This window comes from Rhea pennata, chromosome 22 (assembly GCF_028389875.1).
Source record: "Rhea pennata isolate bPtePen1 chromosome 22, bPtePen1.pri, whole genome shotgun sequence".
Taxonomy (NCBI): Eukaryota; Metazoa; Chordata; class Aves; order Rheiformes; family Rheidae; genus Rhea; species Rhea pennata.
The window spans coordinates 7,314,753-7,333,456 of record NC_084684.1 but is presented as its reverse complement, the minus strand read 5'-3'; the positions used below and the strand labels follow the sequence as shown (position 1 = coordinate 7,333,456).

General features: G+C 38.4%; 2 protein-coding genes across 7 annotated transcripts; one reads left to right on the top strand and one right to left on the bottom strand.

The window, feature by feature from the left end:
* Window positions 1-1,064: 1,064 nt before the first annotated feature.
* Window positions 1,065-10,146, top strand: PEX10 (peroxisomal biogenesis factor 10). 4 transcript variants are annotated; one of them, XR_009960604.1, is made up of 8 exons: window positions 1,065-1,193; window positions 1,458-1,538; window positions 2,097-2,503; window positions 3,277-3,449; window positions 3,752-3,887; window positions 7,415-7,482; window positions 7,865-7,959; window positions 9,788-10,146. XR_009960604.1 is itself a non-coding variant. In XM_062593754.1 (7 exons), exons 1-7 carry the CDS (start codon window positions 1,082-1,084, stop codon window positions 9,801-9,803), a joined length of 993 nt encoding a protein of 330 aa, XP_062449738.1. In that variant the 5' UTR covers window positions 1,065-1,081; the 3' UTR covers window positions 9,804-10,146. The 4 variants fall into 4 exon arrangements, 2 of the variants coding, with proteins under 2 accessions (XP_062449738.1, XP_062449737.1); XR_009960605.1 differs by lacking the exon at window positions 7,865-7,959 and having other exon boundaries at window positions 7,415-7,604; XM_062593754.1 differs by lacking the exon at window positions 7,865-7,959.
* On the bottom strand, window positions 7,555-18,134 carry RER1 (retention in endoplasmic reticulum sorting receptor 1). Of its 3 annotated transcripts, none has more exons than XM_062593757.1 (7): window positions 18,116-18,134; window positions 14,874-14,959; window positions 14,235-14,339; window positions 12,913-13,012; window positions 12,357-12,435; window positions 12,116-12,251; window positions 7,555-11,195 (listed from the first exon to the last, which is right to left on the bottom strand). In XM_062593757.1, exons 2-7 carry the CDS (start codon window positions 14,952-14,954, stop codon window positions 11,106-11,108), a joined length of 591 nt encoding a protein of 196 aa, XP_062449741.1. In that variant the 5' UTR covers window positions 14,955-14,959; window positions 18,116-18,134; the 3' UTR covers window positions 7,555-11,105. The 3 variants fall into 3 exon arrangements, with proteins under 3 accessions (XP_062449741.1, XP_062449740.1, XP_062449739.1); XM_062593756.1 differs by having other exon boundaries at window positions 18,059-18,132; XM_062593755.1 differs by lacking the exon at window positions 18,116-18,134 and adding an exon at window positions 15,269-15,343.
* Between the last annotated feature and the right edge of the window lie 570 nt (window positions 18,135-18,704).

Below are 18,704 nucleotides of genomic sequence, written 5' to 3'. Positions count from 1 at the left end.
ACAAATTGGCAGTAAGTATTCTCAAAATAGTTATTTTTACGTTTGTGAGAAAAGCTATTGCTTGTAGACAGCACACAGGGAAAAAAAAAAAAAAAAAAAAAGGGTTGGCCATTCCTGCAACAGCCTCAAAATGGCTAACACAATGTTAGCGGGTCTCCATAAAGGCCAATAAACCTCGTAACAACATGAGTTATCAGACCCTGTCTAGAACCCACTCAAGCCTCTAGAGTATATCAGCTAGGGATTAGATTCAGTTTCAATAATAGTTTATCAGAGACTAAACTGGTGGGTTTAGGCTTTTAACATCGATGTTCACTCATCTTTTTTTTTTTTTTTTTCCTGTTTTCCCTTCCAAATCCCATCTTTCATCCATGAAAGGAAAGGAAATCACTTAGCTGACACACTATGTCGGTAAACACAAACGGTGCTGCTCAGAGAGACATTATGTTCTAGAAAGAGGGATTTCCTTTAGCATACACGGAAACACGTCTTCCAGCTAAGCCACAGAGGAAGGCTCTGCAATACCGCACACCAACACGCCCAGGCTCTTCTGGCGGTTCGTGGCGCGAAGCATTGCCACGTGCAGCAGCCCGGAGCCCAAATTCCCGCTTTTACCAGGCCCACAGAGTTTATCTCTACCAGAACCTGCTCTCGCCCCTCAGGACGAGCCCCTGCGGCCCGCGGAAGAACCGCGCTCGCGAGGCAGCCAGGGCTGCAGAGCTGCCGCTGGCCGGCAGCAGAGCCAAGCCAAGGCGCGGACGGGAGTTCTGGGCACCCACCCCATAGCACCGGAGGGGAGGAGGGGGGAGCGAGACGCCGCGAGCCCCACAAGCGCGACTGCGCCTCAGCTAACGGCGGGAAGGCTGGCGCGCGGCGGCGCCAACGGCCGCGGAGCGCCGCCAACGGCCGCCGGGCGGCGCGCGAGCCGCAGCAGCAGGACACCGAGGGGCAGAGGGGGGAAGGGCCCCGGCCCCTTTACGGAGCCGCCCGCCGGCTGGGAGGACCGTCCGAACGCAACGCCCTGCGGCGCGGTCGGGGGCGGCGCTTCCGGTGCGGGCGGGCGCGGCCCGCTCCGCGCGCCATGGCGCTGGCGGCGGCCGGCGCCGCGCAGCTGGTGCGCTGCGGGCAGAAGGACGAGCTGTACCGGAGCGGGCTGCGGAGCGGCGCCGGCGCCGCGCTGCACGGGCTCGCGGGTAACGCCTCCCGTGGGGGCTTGTCCCGGCCCCGCCGGCGGGGAGGGGGGCGGGTTCGCTGTGGCGATGAGGTGACGACAGCGAAATGCGCCGCTAGGAGCACCATCGGCCCCCGGCTCCGCGCCCCTGTTAGAGCTTCTCTCGCGGGGGCAGCGGAGATGGGCGAGCCTTTCTTTCGTTGGAGCCTTTCGGCGAAATCATTGCCGCAGGAGGGCTTAGAGCTATAGAAATGTACTGAAAATAACCGTGATTCTGACCTCTTAGGTGCTAAGAGGTGGCTGGAATGGAGGAAAGAGATTGAACTGCTTTCTGACATAGCCTACTTCAGCCTCACCACTTTGTCAGGTAACGTGCATAGCAGCTTATTTAGCAGAAATGCTGAGGGTAATAGTAACAGTGTGAAAAAAGAGAGATTTCTGTCCTGGGTGGTTGCTACTTGTTTGTGACCATCAGTTGGCAGGAGTTTGATGACTTTATTCAATGTAACAGTAAGTTTATGCCTCTCTATGCCTGTTGTTGCACTATGCTTCTAAATGCCTGTTATTAACTATGATAACACTGTATTGTCAGAAGCTTTATAAATTTGCTGTTCAAGTGCAACAATTTATCACTCTTTATATGTATGTGTTCTTTTAAATACAGAATCTGCTTTTTTTAAAAAAAGGATGCATGACAGTATGAAAAATATTCCTGCTTTAAAACTTAAATCCATTGCAGATCGTGAATTGTGATAATAAACGTAGTCCTCACCTCATCCAAAACAAAAATGTAACTACTCATGAAAACTTCAAGCCTTAGCCTGTGTTCTCACCTGAGCAGCTTGTCACCATGCTTACCCATATGGAGAATGATGCTGCAATTGTTATCTTACCCTGCTTGTTTTCCATTACACACACTATTTAGGTTATCAGACTCTGGGTGAAGAGTATGTTAACATTGTTCAAGTTGACTCAACCAAGAAAAGGGTGCCTTCTTTTCTTCGACGGGCCATCTTGATTTATCTTCATACTGTAGTACCTTATTGTTTAGAAAAAGGATTACTGCATCTGGAACATGAGTTGGATATAGAAGCAGATGAGTCTAGAACCCAGCAGAGCAACCCAGCACACAGCTTATTGGATAGGAACTTAGTACGAAACTGGATACAGAAACAAGTTGGGGAACTGCCAGAACAGCAGAAGAAAACAGTCTTACAAATTGTGTACGTTATTAAACAATGCATTCCTTTGCTCCGACGACTACATCTGGCAATATTCTATATAAATGGCACTTTTTATCACCTGTCTAAGAGGATCACAGGAATCACATATGTAAGTGGATTTATTTCTTGTTTGAAAATGGTGTCTAGTGCTGTATTTTGGCTTCTGTTAGGATGCCATATTTGTAAAAGGTATATAGAATTTGTTCTTAGCTGTTTATAATACAGGCAGTGCAGACTGGGCAAAGAAGGAAATTTTAAATACTGTGTAGAGAGGTTACGAGTTCCTCCAGTTTAAAGGGTATGGCTAAAAATAATATTCTAAAATAATTTACTAAAACTATCTAGTCTGATCAGTCCTCTACAAACAAAAAACACTGAAAAGTGGCTTCGTAAAGGCATTGAAAATACCTAAATACTGTTTTTAACAAAACTCAGTACGCATTTAGATAGGTTGTTTCCTGTATAAAAAGTTAAATTTCACATTGTCTTTCCAAAAACATCCTCAGCCACTGGTCCAGAGCTGTGTATAGACACAAGACTAACACTTCCCTGATCAAAGATCTTGTCTATGTGGAAAAGAGGTGTTTGACTATTTGCTCAGAGCCACCTAGCAACAACCTGATTACAGTAGTAGCTTTGATAGACAGGCTGACAACTCAAGATAAATGATCTTGTATAAACAGCGGTTAAGTGTAGCCTAATGCATCCAGGACATATTAGATATACAGAGAAACAGCCGAAGAGCAGCTTGATGGGTCCAAGAAATGTAATGTGTCAAATACTGAAGACAAATAAGAATTCCTAAATCATTTTATTGGTATAGGGGGCAGTCTCGTGATAAACAGCATCAACTTGATATCTTTGTTTCTGTGAACTACGCAGCTGTATTTTGGAGGATTGCAAAGAGAAGATCAGAGCATTCGATCAAGTTACAAGTTTCTTGGAATAACGTCACTCTTTCATCTTCTTCTAACGATTGGTGTTCAGACATACAGCTTCAAACAGAAGCAGAGAGCAAGGCAGGAATGGAAACTACACCGCAATCTAACTCAGAAGTATGATGATCTTTACTTACTAGGAAAGATGTGGAAGCAATAATGGGAAATGTAATAGCTTTTATGAGCAGGGGCTGCACTGGAGTTACATTTTGACTTAAGTTAGAACCTGATGTAACACTTGAGACATTCCTTACTGATTTAAGCATCTCTTAGATTTCATGCTTTCCTTTTATACTTTTTAAATCTTCACAAACAGGGTTAATACTTGAAGACAAAGTTTACTATAGAATTCTGTATTACCAAATATTTCTTGCAAGCAGGCTATGTAAAGTTAAGTAATGTATAATTATGTTAATTAGAAATGTGACGGAGGAAAAGATGACTGGGCGCCGCTCCCGCTGCACTTTGTGTTTGGAAGAACGGAGACATGCAACAGCCACGCCTTGTGGCCACCTATTCTGCTGGGAATGCATAACAGAATGGTGTAATACCAAAGTAAGTATGGGAGGACAAATGGACTTGAAAGGGTAGACATGATGAAATTTCTACTTGTAAATACCTGTCAGCCCACGTTTGAAATAGTGCTTTTTCCTTTACTGATGCACCCTAAATCCATCCCTCCCCAAGAGTTCAGTAGGACCTCAGTATGAGGTAAATAAGGTGATCATTTTTTCTGGCCCAATCATTGAAATGCCATTGGACTACTTGTCCATTCAGACATGAAATTTATTTATCTGCAGACCTAGGCCCTAATTCTATATGAAGTGGAGCGAAAAAAAAACCAAAAAAACCCACGATTTTTCTGAAACCTTCTTCTAAGACTGATTTCCAATAAAAATGAATAAATAAGTTACAACCAAACTGGGCCAGTTATTGTTATGCAAGATATTTTAAAGTTGGATTTTGCTCTGGATTAATAAGTTACAATTTTTTGTTCTAAGAATTTTTATCCAGTAAGGTTTTAATAGACAGCTTGGAATACGACAAGGTATTATCCATTCACTTTCTCTGCATAGTAAACTGCTTGCCAGGAAAAAAAAAGGGCATCAAGGGCTACTTACAAATGAAAATTTTTACCACTGAGCCTATATCTGTGCTATAATTCAGATGTATTACTGCAGCTGTTTTAGACATGAGCAATCTACTTAGTTTTCTGACACTGATACTCTTATAGCTGCGGTAGAACAGGATCAAGCAAATACTACTTGTCAGAATATTTCTGAGAGATCTCAAGTGGATCTTGACACTGAAATTAGTGTAGCCAAACTATCGTTATCAAAGCCCTGTAATTTAAATCCACCAAGGTTAGACCTATAGGGCTTGTTAAGTTCCAGGATAGACAGACCACATGAAGAGAAAGTAGAATGCAGCTTGTGCAAGCTACTTCCTTTCTAACAATACCTTGATATAAATTAAAAAACATCCAGTCATTTCAGATATGTTTTAAAGACTTAGCCAATGTATGTCAGTCTTACCTCAACACTGTCAGAAGCTGTCTTATCTAGCTGCAGGGAAAGAGTGGCAGTCTATTGAACTACTCAGCCATTTTTTCCCCAGGCTGTGAAAATACTGGGTTCTTTATCTGCAGACCTACTTCTTACTGGGTAGTCAGGTTCATTTAATCCTGTTTCAAAACAAAAAACAGTTAGTTTGTCTAACACAAACCAAACTATTACTTTTCCCCTGAAATTAGCATTTTTCAGCACACAGTGGTTTGTTGTTGAATGAGAAATGTAATGGAGACAGCAAACAATGAAGTTTCAGCTGGATGTGCAAGTTCACTACACAATGATACTGAACTGAAAGCTAGTGTGGGCTCCCTTCAGCAAATTATCGTATTAAACTGAGAATGAGTGTAACTGAAGCAGGTACCTAAGTAGGGCCCCTTAGACTGTAACTATCCTGCTAGACTACAGTGATTCAAACTGCTTTTTTCCTAACCTGTTACCAGAAGGAATCAGTTACTAGATATATCATTCCCTTACACAGGTAACCTATCATTTACACTGTTCAGGATAAGGTACTTAATCTCCTTGCACGAAAGGTGTATGTTATACACAATAAGGTGTATTAACTCCTGAGTATTGCACCTTCTTATGAATCTGAAATGAAAGAGCAAATGACTTAGCTGATTTTAAAAGCAAGTACAGACTGAGAAAAATTCAGCTAAGCTGAGAAGTAGCAAGCAGCTGCTAACTTGCATTGGATTTGCATCTACTTCTAAGGACTTTAGTCTGGGCTCTTAAAGAGTTTGCAGTAGAAAGGTGAAACATGAACTTTTTTTCACACATATTTTCAAAACCAGCTTAGAATAATCTAGGTAGATGTTTCTTCAGTACTGTATCTCTGTTCAAGGTTATCTGGTTTCTTAAGTGTCTAGACATCAATTTAAAAAGTTTTCTTGTAATCCTGAATGAAGATTAGTTCTCATTGTCTCATATCTCTAACTGGAAATTTAAGCTTCAACTGAGGTAGCAATACAAATTGCCCTGTTGACTCCCTGCATGAAGTAGCTTTCTTCCAATAAACTGGAGGTAATTGAAATTTGAACATAACACAAGTATACTTGGCAGCCTACTGCCAATGTTAGTTGTCAGTTTTCAGTTTCAGCAGTAGCAGGCAATACAGCTAAATCTGTTGGAGGACATTTGTTTTTTGCCTCTCTGTCCACTCTAAAGCTGTACCAGATGCACAAGCCTGTAGGTAGCCACTGCATAATGTGTTTTTAACACTGATGTTTTAAATCTGAAAAAAAAAAAAATCTATTCACCATAATTGTATCTTGGCTTGATTCTTTAAAGATTTGGTGATTAATTTATTACTCTGATAACAGTTCAAAATCCATAGTAGAGAGTTGGGGTTTTTGGATTAGGTCCAGAGGCTTAAGTTTGTTTATCTTTTCTTAACATTGATACTGACCATTGTTACCTTTTTAGTAGGTTTTAGTCTTTTGAAACGTGCTGACTTGATAAATCTTTTGATTCTCCTACAGGCTTTACCAACCAAAGATACAAAATTTTAAAACCTCTTATGTTGAGTAGCTTGTAATTCACAGTTAAATATGTTTAAATGCTATTTCTAGCAAAAGTTAGTGTTTCCTCATACTAGCTCAAACTTCAGTTTTTCTGATTCCACATACATTAGCAAAATTAAGTAAAATAGCAGTATATATTACAGGCCAGGTTTAAACAAGACAAAGAACTCAATCAGTCTAGTTCATTTTAGCTTACAATTTTAGGAAATGCTTGTTAAATAGTAGTCCTAATGAAAACTACGCAGAAGAAACTCAGAGGACAAAGGAACTGGGGGAAAAAAATAAAATAAAAATAAATAAATAAAAAGATTGCAAACTTAAGATTGTGAACTAGAACCGTGGCTTTCTTTGAGTCTGTTATGTTCTGTGCAATGAAAAATAGCCTTTAATACATTAAGTATAAACATGCATAATGTAATACTTGATTTCTCTGGTAAAGATGACAAAGATAATAAATATCAATCTGATAGTTTTCTTTCAGTTGCAGGTAAAATAAGGGAAAGTATTTTTAGTATGAATGTATAAAAAGAAAAGAACCCATTATTTCCAAAATGAGTACACAGCATTTCTTAGCTTAAGATATTCAAGGAAAATAGAGAACGTCCAAGCTTAAGATATTCAAGGTAATAGAATATCCAACTAAAATCTTGAAATGACAACCACTGGATTGACTTTGATAGATGGGACTTTCTTGGAGGTAGAAGTCCTAGAAGTCATTTTTCTCTAAGACAATGATGTTACTTTAAGGCAAAGGTATAATATAGCTACAGTTTTATGGTGGTATTTCAAACACTCATGTCACCTCAAGCTGCTCTAAGTTAGGTGCAGCTAGCTTAAGAAGCTTTTTACATGGTTAAATTTGCATTACAAATTGGTCTAAAAAAATTGTTTACAATTACAAATACTCATTTTCTAGAAGAAGCTAAGCAGTTATAAGCTTTTTAAAATAACAATTCAATATTAATACAAAATCTAATTTCTTTTGCAGGCAGAATGTCCACTGTGCAGAGAGAAGTTTCATCCTCAGAAACTGATCTACCTACGTCATTATCAACAGTAAAGCAAAAGCTTTTCTGTTTCATGACAAGAGCTTCAGCTCTCTTTTACAAAGTGGCCATACAGCTTGAGTTAGTCCAAGAACAAGGTTTTATTATAAAACTGGTAACTGCCTGTACAAGGTAGCACTCATTCCTGTTTTACAAAATAAACTTCTGTCTTCAGCCCTTCTATTTCTTGTAACACGGTTCTTGACCATATTAAAAACACCTCTTTCTAGGAGCGATTAGGACAAATGTAATTCTCTGCTTTGGGCAATGAAAGATAAACATCAAATTTTCATTCTAAGTGCGAATAGCAAGTCTTTTAACCTTTCATTGCATACTTAAGGTATTAAAATTCTACGATTTCTAAGACTCACTTTTTTCTTGTAAAATTACAGTGGTCCATGCTGTAGGCCTCAAGGGGAAAAACAGTAGCTGCACGCAAATTCTTAGCTTAACTGCAGTGGAAGATCTGATGATACATGTATGTCAGGTAACATTCCATTTTCACAAAGTGAACAATAAAACAGGTTTCCTTGATTTGACAAGCTATGTGACCTTCCTTAAATCAACAGAATCAACAAATGCAAGGAGCATCTTGAAATGCAGAATACAGGCTTTTCTATACACTGATCTATTAACATTCAGCGTCCAAACTCAAAAGTTTTTCTCTCTATCACTATTAAATACCAAGACTTTTCATCAAGTAATCCAGACCTTTAGACTACAGTAACAAGTGTTTCAAAAAAAAGTTCTAGTACCATATACTAGTAGCAAACTAAGGCCATGGATAAAACATTATTTGTATAACACAGCTTATGTTTTGTCTGTGTTTTCCACAGTCTAACACAACGAGGAAAAAGGCTCACTTTAGATATGCACACCCTCCCTGCTTTATGGCAATAGAGGCTATTTATTCTAAACCAATACTTATAGTATAAATGAGGAGGGATTCAGCCACATCACCTTGTTAAGGTTCATTCTCATTTAATCCACTCATAAAAGTATTCAGAGCAGCAGGGGAAAAAGATACTCAAATGTTAGCATATCTTCCTTTCATTATTGCATAATAGAAAATGTACAAACAGTTATTTTTATTTTTTAAATTCAGACAAGGCGTGAAATCCAGATGGCCTACTTTTTGTGGATCATAAGTTGCAGCGGCAGTAAGACATTTACTAATAGCACTGGATTGGCACCAAATACAGACTTTGGGGGGGGGGGGGGATCAGACAGCAAGAGCACTTCTCTCTCTCCTCCCCCTCCTTTATTTATTTATTTTTTTTTTTTTAACTGCAGGGATTCCTGGTCAGCTAACATTTAAGTATTAAAGCATCACCATGAAGTCACTAATAAAATTGTTTAACTTTACATCATAAATATAAATGCAAGGAAAAAAGACCAGTTGCTGATACGCAACTGCTAAGATTTCGGTATTACTTTACGAAACAGGGATTTTCAGAGTTGAAGTAACTTTCTTTTCTTGCACTAATAAAAACTTTCAGTTACCGTCCCACACGTCTCAAACTGTCAAGGCACAATGGAAGAAAAACAGTCCACATCAGGACTCAAAACACAAGTAGCTAAGGGAATCACTGCCAGACATTTAACTGTACATAAAAACAAATGGAAAATAATGAATGAATAGGAAAATGCTGTTAAGTTGTCCAGCCTAGTTTGTCATGCATTCTGTAAAAACATAATTTTTATCACTTGTAAGTGATTAAAAACTCCTATCAGTCATAAGCAGTAAGTCATAAAGTAATAAAAATGGACCAAAGTTCAACATAATGCCATCCAACCTGTCTGGCCACTGCATGTTGAGAATCAACTAGGGAACCACGCTCTGCCTTTTCCCAACTTCAGCTACAATTTTTATTTGAAAACTGTTAGTCCCACTGGATGCAAAACAGCTATGCCTGCCTAAGAATGAATAGGCATTTATCACAAGCTCCCACTAAAGAAAGCAAGCAAATGGAGGAATGCATTTCTAAATTGCAATGGTTATCTTAACACCCCACTGTTCAATGGTAGTCATTCCAGCTGCTAACTTAACATCAATAAACATAAAGAATTCCTGTTTTTTCTCTCTGATTCACCCATATATTCAGGAACTCCAGCAAGCCTAAAGACAGCTACTCCAAGTCACAGTTTTCAGATTTTAGGCAACCAACTGCAAGCATCTATGACTGGTATTTTTATAAGACCATTTCTAGCTACTGTATTTCCATAATTTTTAAGGTTTCACACACATTATTAATTTCCATAATGCTAATAAAAAAGGCCAATGTTAACTAAAACTACCTTTCATTTTTTTCCAGGATTACTGAAGGCTGAATCAGAGGGCTCCATAATGACTTCATTCGACAAAGTCAATTGAAATGGCTCTTAAATATATTTTCTAATTAGCTGTCTGTTGAAGCTGCCACTATTCTCCTTTCAGAATCTTGAAAAGGCCAATCTTTTCTTATCTTCTGCAAATATAACATGAATGCTCTCCAAAGAGCTAAGAACATGAAGACAAATTCTAAGGGTAATCATAATTGAAGAGGATATATAACCACCACTGGATTATTATATGTATAAAAAAAATAAAGGACAAGAAAGGGGGACACTATCTTTTAATAAATTTTGGAATTAAAAATCACTTAATAAAACTGCTGTTGTATCACATCAAAAAGTTTACATGCAGGTCATTTATCTCTAGATTTTTTCCATAGAAAATGAAAAGCTGTGTTAAAATTTGTGAAGTTTGTCTGCTGTAGCCAATTTGGGTATGATCTGAAAGGGCTGCATAAAGTCAACTTAAATTAACCAAGAAATCCTTACGTATGAAAGAAATGAGACAAAATATTCTCCAACTAATAACAATTAAAATATAATATATATTTATAATTTCAGGTCCTCAAAAGAAATTGTGACAAATTTTGAACAAAGTTTTGAGTCATCATGAAAGAGCCCAATTCCAGGATCTGCTGTGGAGATGTCGGGGTGAAACTGGCATTAAAACCTTACACGAATGAGTTACCTTAGAAGTTATACATATATTTTTCCCTGCTGCCAAACCCACAATTTAACAAATTCCTTATCCTATTTATATCTGTTTGGTTGTAACTGAGTAATATCATGCATTTAGCAAACTGGCTTAAATTCTGCATCTACTAGTGTCTACTGGACTTTTGTATGAAAATAGCACATATCCATGAAGCAGAAAACAGCATCATGTGTGCCACCTTACTTTCCTCCACATACGTGCACAGCACTTCAGGGTCATAGTAAGCAAGAGAACTATGTAAAAATATTCAACTCTAAGCCATTAATCTCTCCAGTGTCATGGCAGCTGCAATGGATCTTAGAAATGGATCTAAGAAATACATTATCCCAAATCCATGGAACTATCAAAAGTTTCTCCAACTCTTACAAAAGATACTAAACTCAATGCAATTTGGTTAGAGTGCCAGTTTCTTCAAGAAACTGATAGTTCAGATAAAAATAGCAAGATTCTCGTAAAATGAAAATTCGACTGCTTTGTCACCACCCTCTTAATCACTTTATATGAAAAAAAAAGGCATTGTTACAATGGCTCAAAACTGTTCCTTTATGTATAAGCAGAATTTGTCAACAGGTTGATTGCATCCTCTAGCTAGCAAAGGTCTTTCCTACGTCGTCTTTCCCTTTGTATTTCCTCTTGCCATGTGTGAAGGGTATATATCGGTATTTTATCATATGCTGTAAAAAAAAAAAATCGATTTTAGAGGCAATAAACTTAGATAGTGTTTACCAAAAAATGCTTTATAATGTGCAATTTAAATTACAAAGTCTTCTATAAAGACAGTTCTTCAGTACTGTACAATTGATGAAATAGTCAAATATAGAGAATTTTATATTTAAATAGTGCTCTCAGACTAATCTTAACAATCTCAAATTCAGGTATACTCTCACCAAAAGCATGTATAATGCAGTGAAGATAACCAATTGGGAGATGGCAAGAATAGAGAAAATAGCGTAGAGGTATTAATCCTTTACTACCCCTTAAATCTTTAATTTGCAATTTTGAAAATAGTACTTATCCAAAATTCTAAATGTTATGTTTGGAGGAAAAAACAAAAACATCCAAAACCATTGGTTCTCTTTTTAAAATGCCAGACTAAAATTAATTTGTTAAAACTGTTCTGAATGACTTGCCTATGTTCTTCTCCTTCCCTTTTTTTCTCCATCCACTTTCTTGCAGAAACATGTCATAACTCCCCTTTTCACTCATCAGAGATTCTAAAAGACCTCTTCATTAAGAATAGCCACAAAGTTAGCTGAAGAAAGAAAGTGGATGGGGAAACTGTAAGACTCTTCTTGTGTAAAAAGAAAACAAAAACCCCCACATCATTAAGTTTAACACTGAAACCCTTTGAAAGTAAGCATCAAATTTTGTAACATAGTATGAAAAATTCTTTTTGCAAGCATTTTTATTTCCTATTACCAGTATTTGCTCTAAGTTGCAAATATGCAGACATGTTCAGGTGTTCATGTTTATCTAATAATAGAAATGCACACAATACATTTAATACCTCTGAAGTGCTCATCTGGATAGCAGCTTGGAAAAATACTACAAGTTTTGAAATCACAAGTGCTCCCATCTGTTCTAAATAAGTTACCTTGATTTGCCTCTTCATAGTGATACAAAACAGCATAATGAAGTACATCACAAGGATTGGCCAAAAAACAGGAACGTTGAAAGCCTCAAAGAACGTACATGCCATAGCAACCAGGATGCCTTTAGTGGCAGCATGCCTTAAAAATAATGTTAACAATTATTCCTTCAACCCAAGCCACCATTTATTTGACATAGATATTTAAGTGTTTCAAAAACAGAGTATGCAAGATAGATTCACTCACCAGAATTTAAACTCTGGGAGCCTTCTAATGAAGGGCCGAAATTCTTCATTTTGCTTTGTAGGTAAGGAAGGACCATCATCTGAGGGGGAGGAAAAAAACCTTACAGTGATTTTCACTGTATTCACTCCTCAGACTTCTTTTCAGTCTTTCTGAAAAAAAGCTTTTACTGTTATACACAGACTTCAGTTCCAGTGGCTGTTTTAACATAACTTACTGTCCATTCCCCCCCAACCTCCATCAAAAAAACCCCAGAAAGATGCAAGAAATTAGTGCCAGATGACTTGTGTTCTTATAAGGAGACCTTAAGCCACAGAAACTTTATGTCAAAACACAAGAGTAACATAACACAGACTAAATTCTTGTCCTCAAAAAAAAAAAAAAATAATTCTAAAGACTAATTTTACAGTGACCTCTAAAACTAGGCTGCACAGAGTTTTTATAAGTTTAAAAAAATAATGTCATGCTAAAGTGTATCTTCCACACTATTATATTAGACAAAATGAGCAGGAAATCTGAGTGAGTTCAGAATTACTGCCATGTGAACTGTTCCTCATACCTGAATCTTCCATTAAAGAGGGGTCTACCTTTGGCGACAAGAAAGCTATGAAGAGATTTAGATGGTAGATTCCCAAGGCATATGTCACAATGTACCAACCCTGAAGGGGGAGAGGAAAAAGAAGCAGGACTAAAACCACTTTCAGTACTTATTTTTCAACAAGATTAAACTTTTCATTTACAGCATCTTTAACAAATGCTTTTCTATATGCTCATATTCACATGAAAAGTCTTCTGGACCCTGTTAAAATCTATAAATCTTACATATATATTTTTTTATATTTATATGTGTGTGTATATAAAAATCATATATTTGTGTATATATATATAATGTGTATATATATACATATATGTATATATACACACAGCGTAACACACTTCTATATATAAAGTATCATGATGTAGGTTCATTTCTATTAACATATTTATTTTCTTTTGCAGCTATGCTAATACTGACTACACTTACTAGAAACAAATAAGCAAAGCTGAAAAAGTTCTATTAGCCTTTGTAAGCTACACTGTTTTACAAATTGTACTAAGGTAAAATCTAATACATTAAATGAAAGACACAAAAATAGTGAAATTCCCTCATATATCAGCAGATTTAATATAAATGCTTTCTTCAGGCATCCAGTTTCTACATTAAAAACACTTAAAAGTAGTAAACAGCATATAGGCAACAAGTTTTTTTTGTTTGTTTGTTTGTTTTTGTTTTTTTTTTAAGTTTTAAGTTTTTACAGGCTTCAGAGTCTTACACGTCTTTATTACTACAATCTTCTGGTTTTTCACATTTGACTTGTAACCCAGCAGTTTTCAGGAATGACAATTCTCAAGCTCTTAATTAGGTTGCAGATTGTCATGAAATAGAGATATCTGATTAGTGGAGAAATAGTTTGTCACTGGCCTGCAGTGATAAAAATGTCAATTAACAAATTCTTTACGGTTTGCGTGACAGAAGGTAACTACTGGCTCCTGAATAAGTTAAACAGCTTTAGAATGAAAGGTAAAACTGTAACTGAAACAGATTTTTCAGAAGTTATTCCGTAATTTCATGACAACTATGGGAGTTTTTTCACTTTCTGTTGCAATCAAATGAATATCTTTAATCATTCATCTTTCAGTCTGAAGCAGTATTTTAGCACCAACTAAATGTGTTCTTTCTTCAGATTATCTGGTTTGCTTTTTCAGCATGTATGCTTGTGATACATTATGTAATTTCAAAGTAATACTATACTTCAGAAACACTCTTAAACAAACAAAACAAAACAAAAAATAACAATAGTGGTATCTAAACAAGCTTAGCAGTAAATCCAGTTTCCCCACCTGCAGTAAATAAACTCTAATCATGTAGATAAAACTCAGGCCCAAAGTTACAATCCATCGCACGGCAGTATATGGAGTAGATTTATCTAACCAGGATTGGTAGATCTAGGAAGAAATATAAAGTGTATATCTGTAAAATACACGACATATAATGAATAATGTTTATTATGAAGTAGCATTAAAACTAATAACTATTTTGAAGCTGTTTAGGAAAGCAGAGCAAGATTAAACTTTTTATTTTTCTTAATAACTAATTATGAGCATTATAAAACACAAGTCCTGTATTTCTACAAAAGGAAAAAAAAAAACTTCCCCTTATGCTTGGGCATTACAGAGATTTAAATTCTCAGTATTTCATTTGAGTTTGCTTTCCTTAAGATATTTCTGACACAGAATCTAGAGTTACTCATCATTTTTGAAAATAAAGGTATACATTTTCACTAAGTCAAATATATACACATTAAGTATTTTAATAAGTTGTGTACTGTAATATCTGTTATCTATTTTTAAAACACTCCAGAAGGAATCTTTTGTACAGATTTTAGTATTTCAATAGCTCATCCAAAAAAATAAAAAGTTAAAGAAGTTGCAATGAGACCTGTTTATAATGAAGTCAGAAAAACCCTACAGAAAACCAACCTGTCCCAGCCTTGTGAAAAATCTATAGACCATGGACGGCTTTCCATGAACAGACTCACCAATACTGTCCCCTTCTGACATTCTTGCTGTGGAAACAAAACAGTTAAATAGATAACATTTAAAATCAAATCTAAGCTCAGTGAAGCTTTGAAGTACATTGTCTGAACCAGCATTTATATATGATATTGTTTTGGATTGTCCTGTTTGAAACAGATTATGTTTATTGAAGTATTCTTAAAAAGAAGATATTTATTTCAAGCATTCCCAAGAGAAACTGTCGGGAAAGTAAAGAGTAGTGTATTTTATAAAAGCAGGGAAAGAGGATCCAATCCATTTTAGGAAGTGGAAAAAGTCCATACAGAAATTGAGGAATAAGCCTTGTTAGACATCTTTACCTTGATAAGGCAGGTGCTGATTTCTAACATCTAAGCACTGAGATATGTACCACAGCACCACCCTCCTATCACCTCAGTTTCTGAAGGAAAAAAAACAAAACTAAAATAAATATTGGGGTTTTTTTTTAATCTACTTAGGATTTCCAGATATTAAGTAACTAGAAGATAGAGAAGCAATTTAAGTTCAGGACACCAGTGGTTCCAAACCAAATTCTTCACCATAACCACCTAACTCAAAACACTGCCTACTGCTGGAATTATTGAGTGAGTTCATTTATCTTGGGCACATGAAGACCTTAGCAGTCACCGAAAAGTTTTAAATACATGGTTTTGCTCATGCATAAAAGATAGGGCCAGGATTCTTAACTTAAGTAAAAAAATATTAACCAAGAGAATTATAAAGTACATACTTCTGCTACCAATTTAGGATCTTTATCCCCCCCCCCCCCCCCCCCGGAATTAAGCCCAACTAAGCTTTACAGTTCACTTCAAGATACAAAACAAACAAAATCAAATAGAGTCTAAACAGCAAAATTTTTGCCACATCACCAAAGGCAATCCCTGACACTACTTCCTGAAGTCCCTATCTATGGGTGGGACTACATAATTCTGTGGGATAATGGGACTATTTTCAAACCTATATTAATAACTCAAGAGCCTCAGATGAAAAATAAAGGTGTGTGAAGCATTACTAAACCATAAAAGTGTAAATTGCATACTGCAATACAGTAACCACTACAAGAAAAAAAAATGAGACCAAGAACAATCTGGGGAGCAATGGAATCTTAAAGTTGTATATTTTTCTTTAGATGTTTGAAAACTACACCTCATGGAATAAACAATAAGTAACAAAAAGAATACTATTATACTGCTAAAGATAATGGGATTCATTATGAGGTTTCCAGAGCTCCAGTATGCCTTAATTTAAGTTACCTCAGAAAAGTTAAAAATTCCTAGAAATTCATACAATATAGACATAGGCTTTTATATTACAGGCAAAAAGGAAGTAATCTATTATTTTCCCTATTCACTGCAGAGCAACAAGAAAGTTGACATCGTTAGATGAGTGATTTTATGCTTTTCTGGTTGTTTTTGAAATATTCTGAACTAATAAGCCTTCAAATAAGATACTCAGAGTATTGATCAGACAGCAACTCTCTAAAGAGCCTAGAAAAATCCTGCAAATGCTAACCTAAGTAAATCAGTTGAAAAATCACAAATGTAAGGCTGTTGATGGTTTTCTGAAGGAGCAGAAATTTTGCATGTTGACACAGGCAGTATAAAAACATTATGTGTGATTATGTATGTTTATGATACATGGAGTTCTTCCATACTGGACTGAGAAATACAACCAGCTACCACTGTTTTACCAAGAAGACATTTCTCATTAGCTCAGTACAAGTAGCATAGACTAAGATATCAATTTTGTATTTATAACTTAAGAATTTTAGTTAATATTGCTCATTTCTTTAAAATATTTACTTAAAGAACATCTGTAATTAGAATAGGATCAAGTAAAGTAGTCTTTGGTATTTGTTTTTAAGGTGGTTTACCATTAGAAACACATATCAGATCTCACTGGTATGTGTGAAAATTAAAACTCAAAAATAATAACCTCTTTCACAATGTAAAACTTTACTATTGAGCACAGCGTTAAAAATTCATCCATTTGAATAAAGCCAATTATCAAAAAGACATATAAAGATTAGTACAACAAACTGAACAGCTTGCTATTAACAGAATGTAACTAAAACTGACCATATCAAAAAGTTTTCCCTTTGCTAAAAAGTATCAAGTAGGTAATATATGACCTTCAATAATTATGCTTTTTACCACAAGTGCTATGGTCATACCATTACCAATACATCCTAGAATTCTGAAAAAAATGACAGGATTTGGGGCAGCAAAGACACTTCATTCATCTCTTTCAACAGCAAGTACAAAGACGTGCAGAATTTTTAGACAACTCTCTGACTGCGACATACCTTTCCCTTAAATGTAAAATTAAAATGAAACAAGTAACAAGAAATAATTTATCACTTATGTAAGTCTCCTTTTCTCATAAAATAAGCTTACTTTCAAAAGCAACATTCTGAAGCAATTTGTTATTAATAGGGTGAACGGACAACCACTGGAAAATAATCCATTGACCTTACAAAGTTTCTCCTCTACCTAGAAAGAGGAGTTAAATTTTATGCCATGAAACAGCTTCCTGGCCTGTCTAAATAGCAGCAGTCTTACTACACCTGAGCATCTTGTGTGTCTCATGAAACTCGGACTTCCACATTCTCTCAACACCATCTAACACCAAGTATTGTTCAACAAAAGCAATACAAGAAATTCAGGAAAAGGGAAAACAAACAAACAAAGAAGATACTGTTCTGACAAAGAGGCCAGAGCAGGAAGTCCCCAAGACAGGAGCAGAGCCCACTGAGGTCAGGCGAGCCAACAGCAACACCGAGACACACAGTGCTACAGCGAAAGGGAAAACAAGCCCTCAGGAGGCCTGGCCCGACGCGGCCCGGCAGCATCCCCACGGCCGAGAGCCAGTGCCCGGCAGTGCGGCTCACAGCAGCGTCCACGGCGCCAAGTGCGGCAGTGGCCGCCGAGCCCGACAAGGCCCCTACAGTCGCGGCAGGGCCCCTCACCCGAGGGGCTGCCGCCCCAAGGGACTGGGTCACCACCCTCGGCCCCCAGCTGCCAGCCCAGCGGGCCAGGCTTCCCGCCGCTCCCGCACTTGGCTGCCAGCCCGCCCCCCCCGGCGCTGAAGCGGCGGCACTAGCTACTCACAGACGCCCGAGCCGGGTTCTTCCTTCCGTTCCCCCCTCCCCCCCACTATCCACAAACCCAATATGGCGGCAGCCACGGGGAGAAATCGGCTTCCGCTTCCGGGGTTCGGATGGGCGGGACAAAAACTCGGTATTTCCCCACCATTGGTGACTGAGACGGGAAGTGGGCGTTGCCGTGGTGTCCTGACGGGAGAGGGAGGGGCGTGGTTCGGCGCCTGTGAGGGCGGACCGAGGAAGAGAGGGGCGGGTGGAAAGACAAGCTGCCGTTGCGGTTTCCAGTTTTAGAGTTCTGCCGTGTTACCGGCGAAGGAAGCGTCCGCTGAAAGCGACGCCGGGGTGGGGGGGGAAGGGAGAAGCAGCCGCCACGGAGAGAGCGCGGGCTGGCCCCGGCCCGCCCCGCCCTGGGGCCCGCCCGCTCGCTGCTGCGCAGGCGCCGCGCCGCGCCGCGGCAGTCCCGCCCGCCTCGCTCCCGCGAGACCAATGAGCGCGAGCGGGCTGTTGCCATGGTTGGGCGTCCGCGGCGCCTGCGTGGCGCTGAGGGAGCGCCGGCAGCGGCAGAGCGGGAGCCATGGCGGCGGCGCGGCGCGAGCCCGCGTCTGCGGCGCGGCGCGTTCCGCTGCAGCGCGGCAGCGGGGCCGCGTCCGCAC